This window comes from Patella vulgata, chromosome 2 (assembly GCF_932274485.2).
Source record: "Patella vulgata chromosome 2, xgPatVulg1.2, whole genome shotgun sequence".
NCBI classification, from domain to species: Eukaryota; Metazoa; Mollusca; class Gastropoda; family Patellidae; genus Patella; species Patella vulgata.
The window spans coordinates 67,536,984-67,559,127 of NC_065880.2; the positions used below are offsets into that span (position 1 = coordinate 67,536,984).

Sequence of the window (22,144 nt, forward strand, 5' to 3'; positions counted from 1 at the left end):
CAGCGTCTTACCCACTTAGCCACGTGATCCCCTTATAAAGACAAGACGATCTGTGGTTAACCGGGGCTCTCAGGGTTATTTTATCCATTTTATTAGGTATTTTGTTGACATTTATTGAGTGGTGGGATTGTGGATGGCACCCTAGATTCACACCTCCCCCCCCCCCCCCGACACACGCACCCTATTCACAGCTTCTATAGATCCGCTACTGCAGCATGGACACGCACACATGCTATCTTTTTGTTGCAATAAGCGGGAATTGGAAATCGCTCGTGTACACTAGGCTTTAGGGATTAGATCTATTCACAAACAGACACTTACGTACAACGAATGTTAAAATTTCGCGTGTTGAAAAAAAATATCTGTGAATATGTCAAGTTGAAAAGAACTCCAACTTACAATGTGTGGACAAACTCTGTAATCCTAAGTTGAACTAATTAATTAACATGAATGCATTTGCTGTTTTCGGTCTGGAGACTGAAAAATATGCAGGTTGACGTAGCTGTGTAAACATTTAAATCGTTTGAGATATTTTGAACCTGCGCCTTCCAAGTGTATCTACTTCCACGAAGGTCACTTTTCCTTTTAAAGATAGTTTTTGTCCAAATGAACCTCGTTTGAGTTTTATGTTATCTGTAGGTTTCAAATGGCAACTTGTCATCGAATTTGCACCAGACTCTTCCGAATGAGACCGGGGAAAGGTAAGGGTATTTCTCTTTCTTTAATAAATGAATTCTAATTTATTTCGTTGTCTTTGTAAGTTATTGAACTCGTGGTGTCATAAAAAAAGCTGCCATTTGACGCTTTCCTCGTAATGAAGCTGTCAATGTAAAATAATTCAGACTGAAGCGACGTCTGGAATTAAAACCCTGTAAATTGGTCAAAAAGATGTTTCGATTATGTTTTTGAATACTTAAAGAGTCATTAGAACTTAATGATCTTTTCCGGTTGGTAATAAAGTTGTTTTCGATTTATCGTGATTTGACTATTGATACTTTGGGGTAGATCTGAGAATCCATCGCTGAGATATATAGGTTTTAGAAACCCGAACGAGTCGCACGCATTATAGTTCGTCATGGTTTTCGAAGGTATGCTAGTTCTAGCTGAGTCAAACGTAATTGTGAATATGCTATTGTATAACATTAATTACATTTTCTCGTTAAATGTTTTTAATGTCTTTTTCATGAGTTAATATCTCAAATATAGCATGCTTTGGATGTATTTAGTTTTCTAGCAATAAAAAAAAATGAACGTTTTATTTAGTCACATTATTATTATTTTTTTTATAATATATTCTATTTACTGCGTTTACTTTTGTTTCAGTTATATGTGGCTTTATGACAGTTATATTCTGTATATACATAGCTATATCGCTTTCTTTGGATTTGGCAAGCATTAAAAATGACACTGTTAGTATTGCCAACAGTAAAATTGAGAGCTATCACCAACTATTCTTAAAGGGTAAATGGATAGTCATACCTAGGACTGTTAATGAGTCATTGAATACCAAACACACCAACAGTACAAAATCAAGCTATAAACGATCTTTGTGTCACACATTTGTTGGAAGACTAGGTAACACGATGTTTCAATACGCGTCTATATATTCTGTAGGTCGCATAAATGGATTCAGGTTAGTGATGTCTTCGTCTTATAACTTAACGGACATTTTTTCAAATTTGGTGGAGTCTTCAAATAGTTTTAGACCCTGCCTGTACTACACTAAGTTGTTCGAACGCGATCCGTATCAATTTGAATCTACTATTACCAGTCTACCAAATGACACTGATTATCTCGTTGAAGGCTTCTTTCAGTCGTGGAGGTATTTCGAACCTTTCAAAACGGAAATTCATCGACAGTTTACGTTTAAAAAACGTGTTGCTTATATGGCAAAATTTTCATTAGAAGCGGCATTAGATAATTTTCGTCGAACACGAAATCTTACTATCCCCATTCGTACCTACGTTGGGATTCATGTGCGGAGAGGAGATTATGTCAAATTGCTTCACAGCCGATCGGTTGGAATCAACCTTCCTACTTCCACCTATTTCGAAACAGCGAAGAATTATTTTCGATCTCTGTATCGGTCTCCAGTATTTATAGTTTGTAGTGATGATATTGCGTGGTGTGAAAATAACATTGGAACGGACGATGCAGTTTTTATTCGAGGCAATGCACCAGAAGTTGATTTGGCAATTTTAGCGAGTTTAAATCACACTATAACCTCCTTTGGAACATTCACATTTTGGGCAGCTTGGTTAGCCAACGGAACGACAGTTTACCCGAAAACTATTGTAGATGAAAATTTTGGAGACCGAAGGGATATATACCTAAGAGATCATGTCTATCCTACATGGATTCCTTTATAGTTTCCGCGTTGCACTTTAAATTTCAAAATCACCACCATGAGAAAATATCCAGTCTGTTAAACAATGATCTACAATGAAAAAGTGTAAAACAACCTTTCTCTTATAAAAATAAACTTTATTCTAGTCTCAAGCAACAACTATCCGAAGCTCTGTGAACAGTGTTGGATTTAGACGAAGGGAGACTCTATAATGGGCTTTTCCACTTCTAAAACCCTTGCAATCGCACACTCTCGTGATTAATGCACCCGTCAGACCGGGGTGGCGTCCTTACTGCGCTGCTGCGACCGTACGGCGACCAGAAAATGCACAAGGTCGATGGCAAACGTGAACACAACGCGAGAAAATGTCCCAAAAAATTACAAACTTGAAAAAAGTCGTATTCTCACAGCTTTCCAGGTCAGATCGCAGAACCTTGGCGTTTGTTTTGAACATGCACAAAACAAACGCCGTGACTCGGCGATCTTTGGCGACCATAGAGACCACAGCACGATATCTGGCGTTTCCACCACGCCTTTAGCACGCTTATGGCGATCTTGACGCGCTCTGAGACCATTTTCCGTCGCCGTAGCAACGAAGTAAGGACGTCACCTCGGTCTGATGGGGGTATAAGGGAAGATGAAAGTGTGTATTTAAACACAATTGAAAAAGTCAAGGATAACGACGGATGTTTAAGAATACAGCACGTGTAAGAAAGGTTTATGACAGAGTCAAAAATAGTATACACCTTGGCCCTATAAGCTTCATCTGCCTGTGAAACATTAACGCCCAGTTGACTTTGTCGGGAGGATTTTTGGACAAACCCTGGACTAGCACCCGACCTTTACTTGGATAGACCTGTCTATAACACTTTTGTTTCGTATGTCGCAAAGGGAAAGGGGGAAGAAGCGAGTAATATAATTTTGCAGGGTATTGCTGCGTTAAAATTACTTCTCGGCAAAGTTTACACAGGGTATCGAAAAGTTGCGTTCATTGGGTTACTCATTGGAATACACGAAGTCCACCACTCTTTAAACATTAAGCCCTATACACTGTGCTCGCGATCATTTACACACGGACCAAATGTTCAGATAAGATACAAAAAAATAAATAAAATAGCCTGCATAGATAGTCTCTTTGCAGTCTTTATTATAACTCAGAGGGCCACGGTGGCTCAGTGATTAAGGCGCTCGCTCGATAACCAGGAGGTCTCCGTTTATTTTAAGGCGTTGCTTTTCATTGTCCGTTTGTTCACGCTAAACTTGATCTAAATACATTTCTTTATAAGGCATGTCCGACTGTGATTGGTCGACTTCAGATCAACTTACCAATCAAAATCTGTGATGCAGAAAATTCCCCTAAAAATTTCGTGAATATTAATCCAAAAGTGGTCCTATTCCGTTCAATATTCAGAAAGATAATGTGGAATTGAAATTCAATCGATCTGTGTTGCTCGCTATTCAATATTTTGCTGACCTCGAAAAAGGCCTTTACAAAAAAAACCCGACTGAATCCAAGTCGAGACATTTAATCTAGCGTCTGTATTTTGCTTAGGGATATCCTAGCTATAAAAAAAATCTATTAAAAGGTCATACATGTGTCACGTGACTTGGCCACGTCTTTTTTTTAAGTTTTTATTTCAGAAACTGTTGTACACCACCAAGTTAATCAACATATACACCAAGCGCTTACTAACCACGAGGGATCAGACAATCTCCGTGTGTACTTTTTTTTTTTTTTTTTTTTTTTTTTTACATCACTCGAGCAGACATCCCAAATCGTATATGATATACTCCAAATCTACTAAAATGGGTTACTATTTCAAATTGCATTGTATATTTAATTGATTTTCATCAAATTTGAATATTTGGACGTGCTCAAGTTTTTTTGGTAATGTTTTATTTCTGATCAAATCACATTTCAAACATATTCATATATTTACTTAATAATCATAAGAGATGGTGATAAGGATGACATCGATGCGACTTAATGAGTCCCAAATATTAACTTTTTTCTTCTGTCAAATTTAATTCTAAAACATTTTTTTTCATTTATTAGAAAAATAAATAAAGACGTTTGAATTGTTTGTTGGTAAAAATCATTTCCTATTTAGTGTAAATGGGTAATAAAATAAATAAAATTCACCATTTAGCCGGAATCAGTAACATCTTATGTAAACAATGATTGACGCCGTGTGATGTGACGTCACGTGTCGAAACAGTCATCTGTAACAGAGACAATATATTAAAATATCTCTGTGAAACAGATTGATCTACACTATGAGCCGTATGAAACGTGGGTAACCGAGATTGCCGAGTCTTTCTACCAACGGCCTTGACATTGCGTAAACGGTGTATTTCGACCGAGGTATTTCGGCCTAGGATGTTTGGCCAATAGCATTTTGGTCTAAGACGTTTCGGCTAATCCCCCCCCCCCCAAAAAAAAAAATTAAAAAAATTGGAAAAATAATGTGTCGAAAGTGTGTTATAAAGGAAATTTTTGACCGGGGGGGGGGGGGGGGCGGTGGTGGTTGGTGCCAAAAAATGTAGTTAGGTTCTTAGTATGTTACATAATAATAATAAATTCGCTGTTAAATTGGACACATCCAAGAACACAATATCTTTTTTTATACAACTTTTACAAAATACAATTGTGTGCCCAAATTTTCCCAGAATTTGGTGCCCAAAATGTGGGGGCGGCCGCCTCCCTCCCAGCCCCCCCCCCCCCCAGCTCGTACGCCTATGGTTACGATAACTACGCAATGGCACTCAGTATTTTTACAAAAATTACAACGAGTTCAGACTTATTTTAAAAAATAAATATATTTGTCGCAGTTAAAAACAAAAACAAAAATACATAGCAAAGAAAAAGTCCGTAGGAGAAAACAAACAAAGAAATCTGTCTGAAAAGTCTTAGGATGAAATGTCCTAGTCCGAAATGTCAAAACGTCCTACATTCGCCGTAAACCATTTGCATTTCCGTTTCCGAAGGAAATTGGAAAATTCTGGTTATTTCGTCAGTAAATTCAAGAACTAGATACTAAAAGTTATGTATTTGATGTCTGTGGTCAGGGGTGACTATAAGAATTCTGTCTGACAGCTCGTTTTCAAGTGTCAAATTGAATAAGCTTCAAGTGTTCATCTATTTCTGTATATAAAGGTAGGTAAACTGAATTTTGCCAAAGAAATCTCAGTGTATGCTATCATAGATAATACCGTATGATTGCCGACTCGTCTTTAGCCCTTTACGTGATGTTGCGTTCTGGTTCGTGCGCATATTTTTTTGCGCAGGGGGGGTTGTTTACTTCCGGTCTAAGTTTCGATAGTACGTACGCACAGTGACACGCGAAATTGACATTTTTGAAACTTACGTTTATGAAATTAATAAAATGAACACGTATATAAAAATTATATGAAAAAAAAGAACAAGATATCTCCTTCCAAAATATTTTTAGAATATTGCAAAAGATTAAATAGCTACTGTGTGACGTTAAGTTGAAAAAAGGTTACAAATGGGCAAAAAATGCCTTTCTTCATTCATGAATCATGTACCGTACCAATTTACACTAAAATTAGGAAATATTTCTGATATAGAGATAATACTTCAAACACCTTTATTTTTATTTTTCTAATACTTCAAAAAAAATGTTCTACAATTTAATTTGCAGAAGGAAAAAGGTTATATTGCGAGCTAACTAACCCGCACCTCTGTGCCACACACAGGCCTACGGTATAGGCCTATCTATAGACAGTAATTAGTAATAGTATGATTAATAAAATTAGATGTTGCATTTTATTATCAATTGCATGGTATATTAGAACAGTTTTAAAAATCTTGTTTATATTTAAATGTGCATTTTTTTTTTAATAAATTCAGCTTTGTTTGTATACTTTAGTTGATAAAGATGTAAATATCCCTACAAAATTCTTTTCCAATCTAGGCCTAATTAATAATTTTAGAAAATGGCCATTTATTTATTTTAAGTCCCTCTGTCATTTAATTTAGTTAATTTTATAAATGCAGCCCCCCCCCCCCCAAAAAAAAAAAAAAAAAAAAAAAAAAATACACACATACTTTTTTTTCAGCTTGCACAACTGGAAAAAAGTTTACTTATATAAATCCACCCCAATGTAAGCAATTATTCATAGTCTTTTTGATCTAGGCTTTGTTGAGAAATTAAATTAGCTTCAGTAGATATAACAATTATATATAAGGAAAAAGAAAACACTATTAGTATTAAATAAAAACGGAATTATTGCTTTAGTTGTCAATGAAAAGGAATTTTTGTTCTAAAATAGATTCTTCCAGGAATCCTGTACATTAAAGGATTTACAAGAGTTGATAAAGGCAACTTCATCCTTGATATCTGATATTTCAATGTTGGCCACACCAATTTGATTTCCTGTTCTTCGGGCTTCGATATAAAAATAAATAGCTAATTAAATCATGTGAAAGATGTTTTGTTTAAAAATTTGGAACTATAAGCTTTTGAACAGTACAGCCAAGTACTTTTGGTGTTTAAATAGATGTATGTATTTTTCCAGAAGAACCAAATAAATAAATATAATGAACGTCCATTTCTATAGCGCCAAAATTCCGCAAAAATTGTGTTCATAGCGCTTGGCAAAACATACCTACACAAAGTCTTTAGCTCTAAGTTATCACTTGTTTGTAACAGATGAGTTTTTAAAAATTGTAAGGCACTACATTTATCTCATCATGTTGTTTATATGAATATATGATTACGGTATCCAATATCATTCATGTCATTAACATTTAACTTGTTTGCATACTTGACAATTTAGCCTATAGATCTAGTCAAATTTTTTTACAGAGTTACTTCGTGTAACCGGGGTAATTAACAAGACTGTTTTGTAAGGTTTTTTTTTAAAAAAAAATAATTAAAACACGTCATCCAAGCGAGAACCAAAATATATTTCTTTGTGTCCTAAATTAAAATAAAACAATAACAATAGAAATAAATTTGAAGGGGAATTATGTAAGATTTAGATAAAGAGCTGGTCGTTCTCGTTATTAACTATAACATTTCAAAAATAGATAATGCAAATTGAATATATTGAAAATTTACCACCATACCGTTCTAATCTATTTAAAATCTGAGCAATCAGATGGCATGAGAGTTGATTATGGTCTATTCATGTAAATAAATGTCTAATTGATAATTTACATAACATTAAGGCCCAAAGAAAGACCTGCAATAAGCAGATTTAGCTCTTACATCATGCCTGTTTAACATTTAAAAACGCATCTTTAATTAACAATACTTTTATGATAAATTAATAAATGTATTATTAAATAAAGCGATCAGACAATGTTAATGTTACATAATTGGATGAATAATTATATAATTTATAGGCACCTTATTAGATTGAAATACCAACTCTTCTTCCTCAACTGATAAGATTAAATTATTTAAATCAAAAAATGCAATAGCCTAATATTATTGTTAAGATTAACTTATTTAATTGAAACAAAAATTGTAGGTTATATTTTTAATGATTAATTTAATTACATGGAACAGTAAACCCATATCCTTAAATATCGACCGGCAGCTATTTTTAAATATTAATTTTTCTCCAGAACCGTGTTATTTCCTGAAAAGCCATACATCTCAGCATTGTAACAAAACCAACCTTATCAATATCGGAGCAAAATTGACTGAATTCTGTAACACCAACTGGCAGATCCCTTTTTCGCGAAAATTGGTCATTTGGCTTCAATTCTCAACCTATTTAACCATCAACATAACCATACAAACACATTACACATAGCTTGAATGGTTTATTTTCTGATGTTTGAAATACATAAAATTAAATAATTATGCTTAATTCAACTATACAAAATTAAAATCAATAATGATATAATACAATCAAACAATTTAAACCAAATCCCTTGTTGAGTATTAAAATAAAACAAATAAAATAATGAAAATAATAATATCCCCCCCTCCCCCCCCCCCCCCCAAAAAAAAATGGAATAAAAAAAAATAAAATATAAATAAATAGATACATAAAATAAAATACTTTATCAATATATTAATGTCTAGTGTCTCAATATTTATACCCCCCCCCCCCCCACACACACACACAATATGAAAAGAAGTAAATAACATCAATAAAACATACAATTATTTATCAGTATCACAATAAATCAACATGAAATATATTTGCTTCACAAGCTGGCACTCCCCTAGGCCCCTAGGTAGCAAACAAAAGACGGGTACCAGTACGTTCTGCTGAAAATACAAAAGATTTTTAAAAAATTGTGTAATTAAAAGCTTATATATAGCCAACACAGCAATGTTATTATTCATACCAAACTGTATTTTATATATTTACGATTTATTAATGATCTGCAAGTATTATTTTACAAATTAATGAATTGAAAACTCTATTTTGCCGATTTTTAAAAGTAGGTCAAAGCTGTCAAACTTTGCCTTAACTGGACAACACACGTGTCGAGATTTTCATGAAATGTAATACTTATTTATAATACAATATAATATCAAAATTATAAGATATTCATTTCTATTCTTACCTCGAACATTGCTTCTATTTCTCGTTACCATTTAACCAGATGATGCCACATTTAATACTACAAGAAAGCGCTAAATAAAAATATCGCTACTGGGCCTATAGTAAACAAACAGCGAGAACAGAAGACCGGAAGTGATTAACCACCTTTCTCGCCGTTTCACGCGTTTCGCAACATAACGTCGAGAATTCATGAGTCGGCAATCATACGGTATTATCTATGATGCTATGTATAGACTCTACGTTCAAAGTTGTTATTAATCTTGTTTGTATGAACTTAATAAAGGACATAACGCAGTACCATCCAATGATAACATGATAGGTCATATCATGATCTACTAACAAATATCACCATCAATACTACCTCATTATGATAAAAATAAAAAAATTATAAAAAAAATTAAAACCAGACAAACCTGTCTATAGAAATTTGATTTTTGGCATGATTCAATTGATTGTTCTACTTCTAGGCTGGACACGAAACCGTCCATGTGGCGCTATTGCCCTTTCGCACCTCTCCCGAGATAAGTTTATCCGTTCATCCGTTCGGCGCTATTGCACTTTCGTACCTCTACCAGTTCCCGTGGTCGTAGGCACTTGAAATTTTCAGAGGATGTTAAGGGGACTAGCAATGGCCACACACCAAATTTCAGCCGAATCGATCAATAACTTTTTATTTTACCGACCTTTTAATTTCTAACGAGAGAGAACTTCATCCGTTTGACGCCATTTGCTTTGTTTACTATTTAAACTCGAATAACAAGACACTAAGACGGAAATCGACAAACTGCACCAGCTGCCTAACACTGCAGTTCATAAAAATGAATATAATTTTCGTATACTTTAATTTCTGCGCGAAGCCACCATTTTCTATAAAATACTATTTGGTGTTGATCAGTGGATTGGCCTTTAGGTGTGAATATTGCCGTGACCTTGATTTTGACCTTGAGTCCAAACTTCCCATCCATATCGGGGCCTTTGCGTTTGTGCTTGCCGTGGCCTTATTTCTTACTGTATTATCAAAGTTAATGTTCGAGGTGAAAGCAGAGACGACGTCCTTCAGAAAAGATAATTGGCTCAAAGTCGTAGGTCAAGGCCTCGATATCGATGGGAAGTTTGGAGTCAAGGTCCCGGTTTGTTAGCATTGATGAGCAGAGGTCACCATGACCTTTCATATTGACCACATCCATTGACTTCCTTTCGAACACGGATTCTCTGCTTTTGACCGTTTTCTGACCAAGCAGTGTGTAAAAGGACCCAGTTAAAGGTCAGTGGTACAAGCCAAAATGACGTCCTTCAAAATTTTGAATGAGGTGAAGGTCGTAAGTCAAGGTCAAATGTCCAAAAATTGACTTTGAATAGTTTGAGTTCAGTTTTCTTTAACATGACCTTGACCCACGACTTTGGCCTCGAGCATTAACCTTGATAATACAGCAAGAAATGGGGCCATCAAGCACAAACGCAAAGGCCCCGAGATAGATGTGAAGTTTGGACTCAAGGTCACGGTTGGTTAGCATTGATTACTGGAGGTCATCACCACCTTGACTTCTGACCGAGCAGTGTGTGACGGGACCGAGGTAAACGTTGATGGTTAAAGCCAAGATGATGGCCTTTTAAAATGGCTACAGGGTAAAGATTGTAAGTCAAGGTCAAATGTCCCAAGACTGACTTTGAAAAGTTTGAGTTCAGTTTCCTGTAACATGACCTTGACCCATGACTTTGACCCCATCATCTTTTCTCAAGGACATCTTCTCTGCTTAAAAGTTTGAGTTCAGTTTCTTGTAACATGACCTTGACCCATGACTTTGACCCCATCAACTTTTCTCAAGGGCATCTTCTCTGCTTAAAAGTTTGAGTTCAGTTTCTTGTAACATGACCTTGACCCATGACTTTGACCCCATCAACTTTTCTCAAGGGCATCTTCTCTGCTTTCCCCCCGGACATTGACCTCGATAATACAGCTAGAAATAGGGACATATCACATATAAGCGCAAAGGTCCCGAGCTCGCTGGAAAATTTGAAGGCAAGGTCACAGCGATATTCGCCAAACAGTAGTTTATAGAGAATATGGTGGCTTAGCCCCAAAATTAAAATATACGAAAATTATTATTATTATTATTATGAACTGCAGCGCAGTGTGTAGGAATCTGTCTTAGTGTCTTGTTATTTGAGTCTAAATAGTCAACAAAGAAAATGGAGTCAAACAGATAAATTTATCTCTTGGGAGAACCTAAAAGGTCGGTAAAATGAAAAGTTCAAGATCAATTCAGCTGAAATTTGGTGTAGGTAAAAACTTAGTTGGAATTTATAAATTAAAAGTCAGTCACTGTGTTTAGTCAAACATACATGTAATTGTAAGACCATCTCGCACGCAGTCTGACAGGGTAGTTCATTTGTGGAGAGAAGCTGGCAGCATGAGATACAATGTTGTCCAAGCATGGTCACATGTTGTCGTCCAGGTCTTTGTCAATCTCTGTTGGATGCTGTCTGCTTGAAATCATCAGCCAGTGGCAATGGTAGTCTAGCACGGTTCCTCTTCCCGTACTCATGCTCTTTTAAATATACACAATGGTACCTTTTGAATTAACACAATGGCATTACCACATTATAACATCATAGCTACATGTATAACCTACGTACCATGATGGGTTTCAGATATAAGCATATGGTGTTAAAGATCTGTAATAATAATAATACAGTGTATATGTTTTATTAATTAATATTTGACAGGAATCTGTTAAGAAAACAAGATGCTGATATCACGGTGTTTAATCACAACCAGAATACCACTAACAGCATTTGTTAGTGGAATTGGTAAACAGACATTCAAACCAAATATATCCTACCAAAAATCAAGAATTCAGCAATATGCGTCAGAAGCGAAGTCTGGTTTAAGTCGAAGAGCTGAAAAACGAAGTTTAAAGGAAATGGCGATGGCACCAGCAGGAGAGTCAGGTAGAGAATTACTTTCTTCATAAAGATTATCATGATTTGGAACTGCATGTGTGCCACATGACCAAGGAAATAAACAAAAGTTGGAAGCAGGTCTGGAAATAATGATTCCAGTGGAATCTAACTAAATGTCAGATACAACGTACCTGAGAGTTGGAACTTTGTCACGGGCCTGTTTTATAAATTAAAAAAACATAGAATTATGTAAATATTTCATTTTCTTCATATCTTGATATTCCTAAACAACCGAAGCACTTAATAAATTATTTAGATTGACAGCACTGGTTTTTTTGTTTAACCCTGAATTTAAAGAACATTTTATGAATATTTCAGCCTTTAAAGTAGGTAGGGGAGTAGTTGCAGGGGCATCTGTTGTCGGTATAGGTGCTCTATGTTATTATGGACTTGGTATGTCAAATGAACTAGGAGCTATAGACAGATCTATGTAAGTTTATAGTTGCACTGGCAATCAGCAGTAACCTTCTTTGCATATTGATTAAGCAAACCTACAAACTAAATTCAGAGTAGCCACTACAGACAATTTTAGTGTTCAGAATTGTGGTACACTATATGTGAATATTATTATATTAATAATGGTTTAATGTTTTTATACGCCCACATTTTCATGTGGACGTATATTGTTTGTGAACAGTCTACAGGTCACCATTTTTATTTGATTTCAATGAAACTTGAAATATAGGTTTATCACCCTAAGATCTCGGTTGCTTTCGATATTGGCATCTATCGGACCGTAACTTCATGGATTATGGCCCCTGATTGTACGAAAAATCACGTTTTTGGCTTGTGAACACTGTAGAGGTCACAATTTTTATCCGATTTTGTTGAAACTTGTAATGTAAGTTTATAACCCAAAGATCTCGGTTCCTTTCGATATTAGCGCATATCGGACCGTAACTTCCTGAATTATGGCCCCTGATTGTACGTAAAAACACGTTTTTTGGCTTGTGGACCCTATAGAGGTCATAATTTTTATCCGATTTAAAAAAACGTATTATTATATCACCGTTAAACCCTAAGGGCGGTTGAGTTCGAATTTCGTGAAAATCGGCCCAAAACTGACAGACAAAATGGCCGCCATTCGTTCTCAAATAGCTTAAAAATATGGTATATCAAGGTTGTGGACCCTATAGAGGTCACAATTTTTATCCGATTTTGTTGAAACTTGAAATGTAAGTTTATAACACAAAGATCTTGGTTCCTTTCGATATTCGCGCATATCAGACCTTAACTTCATGAATTATGGCCCCTGATTGTACGCAAAAACGCGTTTTTTGGCTTGTGGACCCTATAGAGGTAATAATTTTTATCCGATTTAAAAAACCGTGTTTATATATGACCGTTACATCCTAAGGACGGCTGAGTTCGAATTTCGTGAAAATCGGCCAAAAACTGACTGATAAAATGGCCGCCCTTCGTTCTCAAATAGCGTAAAAATATGGTATATCAGAGGTGAAAATTTTTATCCGATTTTGTTGAAACTTGAAATGTAAGTTTATAACCCAAAGATCTTGGTTCCTTTCGATATTCGCGCATATCGGACCGTAACTTACTGAATTATGGCCCCTGATTGTACGAAAAATCGCGTTTTTAGCTTGTGAACCCTATAGAGGTCATAATTTTTATCCGATTTAAAAAAACGTATTATTATATCACCGTTACACCCTAAGGATGACTGAGTTCGAATTTCGTGAAAATCGGCCCAAAACTGACAGACAAAATGGCCGCCCCTCATTCTCAAATAGCGTAAAAATATGGTATATCAAGGTTGTGGACCCTATAGAGGTCACAATTTTTATCCGATTTTGTTGAAACTTGAAATGTGAGTTTATAACTCAAAGATATTTGCGCATATAGAATTGTAATTTCCTGAATTATGGCCCTTGATTGTAGGAAAAATCACTTTCGTTTTAGCTTGTTTTCTATCCATCTCTCGAAAATGTGGGCGTATGTAGCTAAATGTATATTTCTTTTAACATAGCAATCTATTTAAAATAAATGCAAGTAATAGTTCTACCTGTTTAAAAGTTTTAGTTTTAGGGTACAGTAATCTTAAATATTCATATTAAACTAAATGGAAGTATCCTATTGTTTTTTAATGGTTTCGGATGATCCTCTTTGTGAGTTTATTATTACGTGTTACAGTATGTGGTCAGCAGAAGTAAAGGGTAGGATAAGAGATACCTATATGTATTTTGGTGGTAGTGTAGCAATAACAGTTATGTCAGCAGTAAGTGTGTTTCGTAATCCAAGAATAATGGCTATGATGATGAAAAATTCATGGATGGTAAGATATATTGACTTCTCTTTAAAATATGCTTTATTAAACATACATTATGCAAGAGCTAAATCTGCCTATTACAGGTCTTCTTTTACTCCCGAAATGTTATCTAAATTATTAATTAGACATTAATTAACTTATCCAGACCATAATCAATTCCAGTGTCAACGCTAGCCTGCAATATTTATTGTATTTTTATCCAATTTGCAGCTAAAGTTTCATTCATGATTTAATCATGAAATGGATAATCGAGACTATAATCTCTGTTCAGGGTGGATCAATTTGACTGAAATTTTCAGCAAATTCCCTTTACATTATCTAGTTTTTATACGCCCACATTGAAATGTGATCGTATATTGTCATAGCCCCCGTCCGTCGGTCTGTCGGTCCGATTGACTTTACTTTAAATTTATATACGGTATTTACGGCCATGAGACGAAGAAGGCTGTTGATTTTCAGCGATTTCTGATAATTACTACCAGAGTTATGGCCCTTGATCACTTCAAAATATCTTGTGGACGCTCTAGAGGCTAAAGTTAATATCCGATTGACTTTAAATTTATACACAATGTTTAAGGTCATGAGACAAGATTGACTTCAGATTGATACACAGAGTTTAAGATCTTGAGACGAACAAGTATATTGATTTTCAATGAATTTTTATGACTCAAACAGCTAAATCCATGATATTAAAAGTTTCGTATACTAAACTTTCTAATGGTTTTCTGATAATTATTTCATTAATTGTTACTCTTAATCAGATTTTAGTGTATTATAAATGTTTCATTACCGAAAAAAATAAAAATATGCGACAACACTTGTTGACTGCCTGGACGATTTAGCTGCTGTGGGCGTATGTTTCTTTAACTATTATAGTGAGGACTGTCAGCACTTTATCTAATCTCCCGTAATGTATCTTTAATGGGGCAACAACCCAGATAGCTGATAAATAACTGTACATGTATATTAAAGATATTGTAGATATACATGTATGATGTTCCTATATTATCCCTCGCCAAACAAAGTTGGGAAGGATATTGAAATGTGCATCCATCAATTCGTCCTGATTTTGTTTCCAGGGCCTATCTTATAAACCTATGCACTAATCAATCTTTTATTTAAATTTTGTAAATTTAATAACTTTTGTGTTATTTGGAAAAAAATTTAACTTAGTTTTAAGTATACCATTTTTGTTCCGGGCATATCTCATAAACCATTTAAGTTATCTATGTGTCTATCCCTATAGGTTTCTAAACATGACCAAGGGCATTGGATGTTGATAATTAAGCCTTCTTATTATACATCATTTTTAGCCCATTTCTACTAAGTTTAGTACAGTAGTTATGTTTTAAATGATGCTTTAAATTTTAAATGAAATTGCTCAGCCCACCTTAAAGAGGCAATTTTTTTTTTCCTCCAAGAACTGCTTGATGAATTTCATGAAAATTTAATAAACATATTGATTGGATTGTGCTTTTCTTAGTCCTATAGTTGGAAACAGCAGATACAGATGCACAATAACAGGATATATTTAAACATTTTTGTTTATTTCTCTGAAGCCACTTTTTGAATTTCGATCATTTTTGGTACCTGTATGTCATGAATGTATTAGAATTGAACTAAAGAACTGAGAAATTACAAATATATTTCTAGAACTTGTCTTCTTGTATTTCAGGCTATTGGAGCTACCTTTGCAGCTATGATTGGAACTGGCATGTTGTGTAGATCTATAGAATATACAGAGGGATTTGGTGCTAAACAGTTAGCATGGATTCTTCACAGTGGTGTTATAGGGGCTGTCATTGCACCAATATCATTGTTAGGTGGACCATTATTAGTTCGAGCAGCTTGGTATACTGCAGGAGTAGTTGGAGGTACTTGTATATTATGTAACAATCTAAAATATTTTGATTGAAGTCAGTTACTTGACAACAGATGATCCATACTCCTGAGTGACTTTCACAGTTTCCAAAATATATTTAACTATCTAATCACTTAAATTATTGCCTCATATTTCATTAAAATTTTCTTTGGAAGCATGTCCTCATAGCATAGGGACAGTTAATGTGCAGATACTAACAATACAGCACATAAGTTCTAATAAATCTCTGATCCCACTCAGTTAATGCTTGGCCCGTATTGAAATTTGGACCTATGAAACCACAAGACCTCCAATAGAATTGAGCATGCTTCATAACGTGAATTGTTTGTATAAGGACAGTATAGTATACAGTGTAAATTAGAATGGAATGTTGTGTACCGTACCTTAAAGATGTATACAAAACAGATTTTTTCATACACCATATTTTTGAGCAGTAATGATCACTAATGTAGACAATAAATAATTGTTTTCTATATTACAGGTTTATCGGCAGTGGCTATGTGCGCTCCAAGTGAGAAGTTTTTAAATATGGGAGGTCCTCTTGCTATTGGTCTTGGTGTTGTTTTCGCTTCCTCTATAGGTTAGTACACCATAAACACGACAAGTAAAAACAGCTTAGAGAGGGTGTAGACCTAGACAATGTTTACAAGTATTTTTTTTTGTCAATAAATATTCTGATGTTTACATGTGACAAGACACAATACCTAATTGTTTGAACATCAGGGTACAGTTATGCTTCCATGTTACTCTCCTGTTATCCCTTTACTTAAAGGCAATCAGAAACTTTGTGACGATGAACATAATTCACAGTAGTTTATAGCAATTCATATTTGGGCAGAGTTTGTGGTCTGGACTGTAAAAAACTTTTCAGTCGAATATTGTTCTAGAACTCAGAATAATCCTAACAAAAAAGGTGGTTGCTATGATAGATGTTAATCACATATATTAGATCTATAATGGGACTAGAGGGAAGATAACAAGTAATTAGCTCTGTACCATGGAATCCATCTGTCTATAGCAATTCGATCTTTCTCCCTTTCCTCGCTTTTGCATGGCATTTTTTGTTGGCTTTTTGTTCTAGAACTGAAGAATATTGTTTGAATTTACAATTTCTGCCAGGTTTTGGTGATGTCATGATTTTGAAGACAATATATCAGGAAGTAAACGGACATGAATTAGGGAAATCACTTTTGAAAAATGACCGTTACATTATTTATAAATTGTTATTGTTTTGTAACTTTAGGTGGAATGTTTTTACCCCCATCAACAGCTCTTGGTGCTGGTTTGTATTCTATCAGTATATATGGTGGTTTAGTTCTCTTTAGCTTTTTTTTATTATATGACACCCAGAAAATCATCCAAAAAGCAGAGAACCATCCAACATATGCTGTAAGAAAATATGATCCCATAAATGGGTAAGATAAAGAGTATTTAAAATTAAACCATACTTTCTTTTTTTTAAATTTCATTAATATTTACACTCTATTAAGGTATAACTCTATCTTGAACTGACCCCTCAGTTTAAACAACAGATAAACAGACAAAACTGATTGATGTCTACTTTTAAACATATACCACTAAACGCATGTAATCATTTTGTCAACATGAATAACCTCGAGTTAATTGTACAATTTTTTTTATTTACAGGTCTATTGGAATTTATATGGATACAATTAATATATTTATGAGGATTGCCATGATTTTATCAGGTGGTGGTGGTGGCAGAAGGAAATAAACCAAGTTACTGTGTAAATACTTACATTGTGCGTTGTTGTGTATATAACTTGTTGGACATCACAATAAATTAATGTCCAAGAGATTCACTGAACTATTAATACTTTATTGTTATATTACCTTTTAAAAACTATTACAAATAGATTTAAAAACTGTTACAAATGGAATGAATAATCTGTTGAAATCAGATTTAAAAACTGTTAGAACAGATAAGGATATTTCAATGTGAGTTTAAAAGTTAAATTTATTAGTTTAATTATTATTTGTGATATTATAATAGAGTGGACTAGAATGGGGAACAGAAATATGTGAAGTGAATACATTGTTGTAAACAGTAGACATTAAGTAAAGATGAAGTTTGTATATAGCCAATCCTTTGGTTAGTGTGCTTGGGATCCACATTCTCTTCCAAATTAGTGAAGTAAGAAAATAATGTAGAACAGTAGGATTAGTGGCTGTCATTGTAGTGCAATAATCTATTATTCGGTATATTATGTGTACATAAACAGACAGCCTCACAAAGCGTGGAAATACACCCACACAGCAGCTTTGTGTCAAAAAAAAAATATAGACATGGATTTTGACACAATCTTTTCTGGGGTAACTTGGGAACAGAAGGTCATGGAACGCTAAATATCGATAGGTTCGCCCTCTCATGACCCCAATGCTCCATAACAAATTTGAAGATAATCCGTTAAAATGAAATGGGGTTTAACATTCAACTTTTATGCAGAAACTGGGAGAACGAAGACAGGCGTATACTCCATACAGGGAAAAATTGCCCCCTACAGCCTACTTTCATTTGAAATTCCAACTGTTAAGGGTTGTTTTACGTGCATGCCAATGTGTACACAGGGCCATGGTTTACACCCCATTTTAATGACTAGAGACATCCTTGTCAGGCCCTGCCAATCCATCTTGCACCATTGACAAGGGGAAACCACCCCAGAAAATCCTAAGGAAGGCAAACTCACAACCTCTTGGATAGTGATCCAGTGTCTTACAAACTTAGCCACAACACCTCCAATCCATTAAAATATGGAACCTCTGTCGTATTCATAAGGTATTTGGCAAAGGGGGCTAACTTTGACACGGAAGTAATGCTGAAGATTGATAAGTTGTACATCTCATGACCCCAATGCTTCATTCCAAATTTGAAAAAAGTTTGTAAAAAACTGTAGTCTCTATGGGTTCACATGCCGATGAAAGGACGGACAGGGGTGACAACATAATACTTCCACACTGAAATGTGGGCTTATAGACACATCAATTGGGGTTTTACGGCCATGAGCAGCAAAGTCATCCCTCTAGAAATTCAGACTCCCCTGTTTATTGTATGCAGGCCTATCTATCATCCTGCAATTGAGTTGGAATAATTCGGACTCCATGCAGATCTGTATTAAACTGTGAAACACTTTGAATGGTACCGAAAGTGAAACAAATTCAGACGCAAGACTGAAAGAAAATTAGCATTGTCAGGTGGACCATTGCACTGTCAGATATGGTCAGAAAATGATTTTTAGCTAGACGTTGCCACGTGTTGCTCCACCTGTGGTAGGAAACGTTCAACCTAATTTGGCGGGAAATTTAGACCCGGTTCAAGATGCAACAATTATTTAAAATCATTTGGAAATCTATAAGCTCCGGTTTTGGAGGCGTTTCGGAAAGGGAAAGCGATTATGTTCTTGGGTTGTAGGTGTTTCGGTAAGGGAAAGCTATTATTCTCTGGGGTTAAGGTGTTTCGGAATGGGAAAGTCATCATATTCTGGTGTTACACGGGAACCCGGAAGGGAATGCTATTATGTTCTAGGATTGTAGGTGCTTCGGACTGAAAACTATTATGTTCAGGGGTTGTAGGCGTTTGAGCAATGGAAATCTGTTAGTTCTGGGGATGTAGGTGGCCCGGAAATGGATATCTGGGGTTGTAGTTGTTACGGCAAGAGAAAGCTATTATGTTCTGGGGTTGTAGCTGTTTCGGAAAGGGAAATTTGTGTGAAAACTTCGAACCTCCACAGGATATAAAATGTTAATCTACCTAGTAATAGCCATAAAAAAGCCAGGGAAAGAGATGGACGTTTCTGACTACCTGACAAATTTTGGCGACAAGGAATTTGATTTTCTCTTAGAAAATAATCACGCTTGCCTTACAGGCCCATATTTATTTCCATTTTATTGAAGATGAGCATTTAAGACCTTATAGACCGGAGGCTCAGCGCGGGGGGTGTCCATCAAATGGGCACAAAACCAGACCCAACTTTTCTAGAGTAAAATTTTGCGTAGAATATGATGCCGAGTGGTAATCAGTCTGCCGTTGGGGTGTTTTCGAGATATTCGGGGTCAAAGGTCAAATGTCAAATGAGGTCATTTGCACTGACAGTAAATGCGCAGCCATTCTTGTACCACGAAAACATGCTGAAAATGATCGAAAGTAATCAACCTTTCAATAAAAATGTTAACTTGCTATATTCATGTTTGTTCTTTGTGACCCCGGAGGCCAAAAGGTCAAATTTTCCATTTTTGCACTAGGAAGATTTAAAGCAATAAAATGTCGGTGTAAAATATAAAAACTAAAGCGAAACTTGTTCTAATTAATAAAAGGAACATTTAAAGGATAATATTGATGTCAGTCATTATCACATATGTGATAGAACTAATTAAACACGTTCCAAATATAATTTTAACACAGAGATCATTGCTACGATAGCTGAGTAATACAGGTTTCCTGAATCGGAAGTGACGAACGCCAAAGGAAAACACGAGTTATACCTCTATATAACTGACTGATGTGACGAGTGATAACAGATACACGACCGAATTTCTGCTCACTAATAATTCCTTCCAAGCCAAGACCAAAAGTTGTTATATGGGACTGTAAGAGGATACCTGGCAATTCAATAAAGTAATTGAATGTCATTAGATAAGAGAACACGAGAAAAATAGAAATAGTCCGTACATTCCCTTGTTTACATTCATTCTATACCTTATAAAAACATGGTAATGCACGGACCTTTTCTGTTTTTCTTTCGTGTTCTCTTATCTAGTGGCAGTCAATTCTTTTTATGAATTGTCAGATATCCTCTCACAGTCTCACACAACAACTTTTGGTCTTGTAAGGAATTATTAGTGAGCAGAAATTCGGTCGTGTATCTGTTATCACTCGTCACATCGGTCAAATTATATAGAGGTATGACTCGTGTTTCCCTTTGGCGTTCGTCACTTCCGATTCAGGAAACCTGTATTACTCAGCTATCGTAGCAATAATGATCTCTGTGTTAAAATGATATTTGGAATGTGTTTAACCAGCTCTGACTGGCACCAATATTGTCCTTTAAAACTTATATTTAGGTGGTCTTAGCACCGTACATTTACTTTGGAGCGTCGAAAAAGATCTTGAATAACAGAACAGAACGTTTCGACGTTCCAAGTAAATGTACAGTGCTAAGACCACCTAAAGACAAGTTATTAATTAGAACAGGTTTCGCTTTAGTTTTTATATTTTACACCGACATTTTATTGCTTTAAATCTACCTAGTGCAAAAACGGAAAATTTGACCTATCCAGGGTTTTGTTAGACCTATTTAAAGTTACAATTTCATATTTTCTAAGAAAGTCAAAACATAATTATTTCTATGTCTTTTGCTCAATGGGTTGTCAACTCACTATTATACGATCATATTTTGCCTTTTTCACACTTAAAAATCTTCACACCAGAAATAATATCACAATTACCTCCCAATTACCTTCCTTGTTTTCCTATTCCCCACTATGGAATAGCTATCTTCAAACGTTTGAATTTGAAGTTGAAAATGATGTTTTTGCCAATTTCTCAACTGGCAATAGTGAATTGTAGGATTAATAGGATCATTCTTTAACAAGGTAGGGCTGTTTATAGATACCATCTGTTTTAGGGCTTTATTTTAATACATTTTAAAAATATGAAATTGTAACTTTAACGCCCTTCCTAAGACTGGGGCATATATTAGTAGTCCTGAAAAAGCTGTGTGGTAGTAGATTCTCAATAATCTAAATAATAATGTAAATAATGACATTTGTCGTGCATGGGACATAGTATATTTACCATTCCAGAACACATGACAATTTCCATTTACAGCTAACATTTATGTCGTACTTTATTGTTAAGAGTAGCACGTGTAATTCCACGTGATTCCAGTATCATAAATCAAATTAAACACAAAAGCCATAAAAAGTCTCTATGTTATAAGATAAATAGTCACGCTATAACATCAACTGATTATGTTTGGGTGCTTCAATATATAGATCGGTGGAAAACTAGACAGACATTATTTCAAACACATTTATCTACTGTTCATATCACTCACAGTCAACGAAACTGCTGCATTTTTTTATAGTTAGTTAC

The 22,144-nt window shown here is 35.1% G+C and overlaps 2 protein-coding genes and 1 long non-coding RNA gene across 4 annotated transcripts; 2 read left to right on the forward strand and 1 right to left on the reverse strand.

The window, feature by feature from the left end:
- Nucleotides 1-495: 495 nt before the first annotated feature.
- LOC126811216 (galactoside alpha-(1,2)-fucosyltransferase 2) lies at nt 496-4,431 on the forward strand. Its single transcript, XM_050536790.2, has 2 exons — nt 496-701; nt 1,324-4,431. The coding sequence occupies exons 1-2, from the start codon at nt 647-649 to the stop codon at nt 2,367-2,369; spliced, it is 1,101 nt and encodes a 366-aa protein (XP_050392747.2). The 5' UTR covers nt 496-646; the 3' UTR covers nt 2,370-4,431.
- An 895-nt stretch (nt 4,432-5,326) lies between these two features.
- Nucleotides 5,327-20,227, forward strand: LOC126811226 (growth hormone-inducible transmembrane protein). The gene is made up of 8 exons (XM_050536799.2): nt 5,327-5,504; nt 11,630-11,854; nt 12,185-12,296; nt 14,015-14,156; nt 15,826-16,024; nt 16,514-16,612; nt 17,276-17,447; nt 17,680-20,227. The coding sequence occupies exons 2-8, from the start codon at nt 11,650-11,652 to the stop codon at nt 17,765-17,767; spliced, it is 1,017 nt and encodes a 338-aa protein (XP_050392756.1). The 5' UTR covers nt 5,327-5,504; nt 11,630-11,649; the 3' UTR covers nt 17,768-20,227.
- LOC126826867 (uncharacterized) lies at nt 6,698-9,115 on the reverse strand. 2 transcript variants are annotated; one of them, XR_007682438.2, is made up of 3 exons: nt 8,904-9,115; nt 8,492-8,601; nt 6,698-8,094 (listed from the first exon to the last, which is right to left on the reverse strand). It is a non-coding gene; the product is annotated as an uncharacterized LOC126826867 (long non-coding RNA). The 2 variants fall into 2 exon arrangements; XR_007682437.2 differs by having other exon boundaries at nt 6,698-8,154.
- Nucleotides 20,228-22,144: the final 1,917 nt, after the last annotated feature.

What these genes read in the sequence shown, in the direction of transcription:
- LOC126811216 (XM_050536790.2), top strand. Translation starts at nt 647, where the DNA reads ATGGCAACTTGTCATCGAATTTGCACCAGACTCTTCCGAATGAGACCG. An exon ending in CCGAATGAGACCGGGGAAAG is followed by an intron (nt 702 to 1,323) that starts GTAAGGGTATTT and finishes CTTTTGTTTCAG; the next exon opens with TTATATGTGGCTTTATGACA.
- LOC126811226 (XM_050536799.2), top strand. Translation starts at nt 11,650, where the DNA reads ATGCTGATATCACGGTGTTTAATCACAACCAGAATACCACTAACAGCA. An exon ending in TACTGCAGGAGTAGTTGGAG is followed by an intron (nt 16,025 to 16,513) that starts GTACTTGTATAT and finishes TCTATATTACAG; the next exon opens with GTTTATCGGCAGTGGCTATG. An exon ending in TGTTTTCGCTTCCTCTATAG is followed by an intron (nt 16,613 to 17,275) that starts GTTAGTACACCA and finishes TTGTAACTTTAG; the next exon opens with GTGGAATGTTTTTACCCCCA.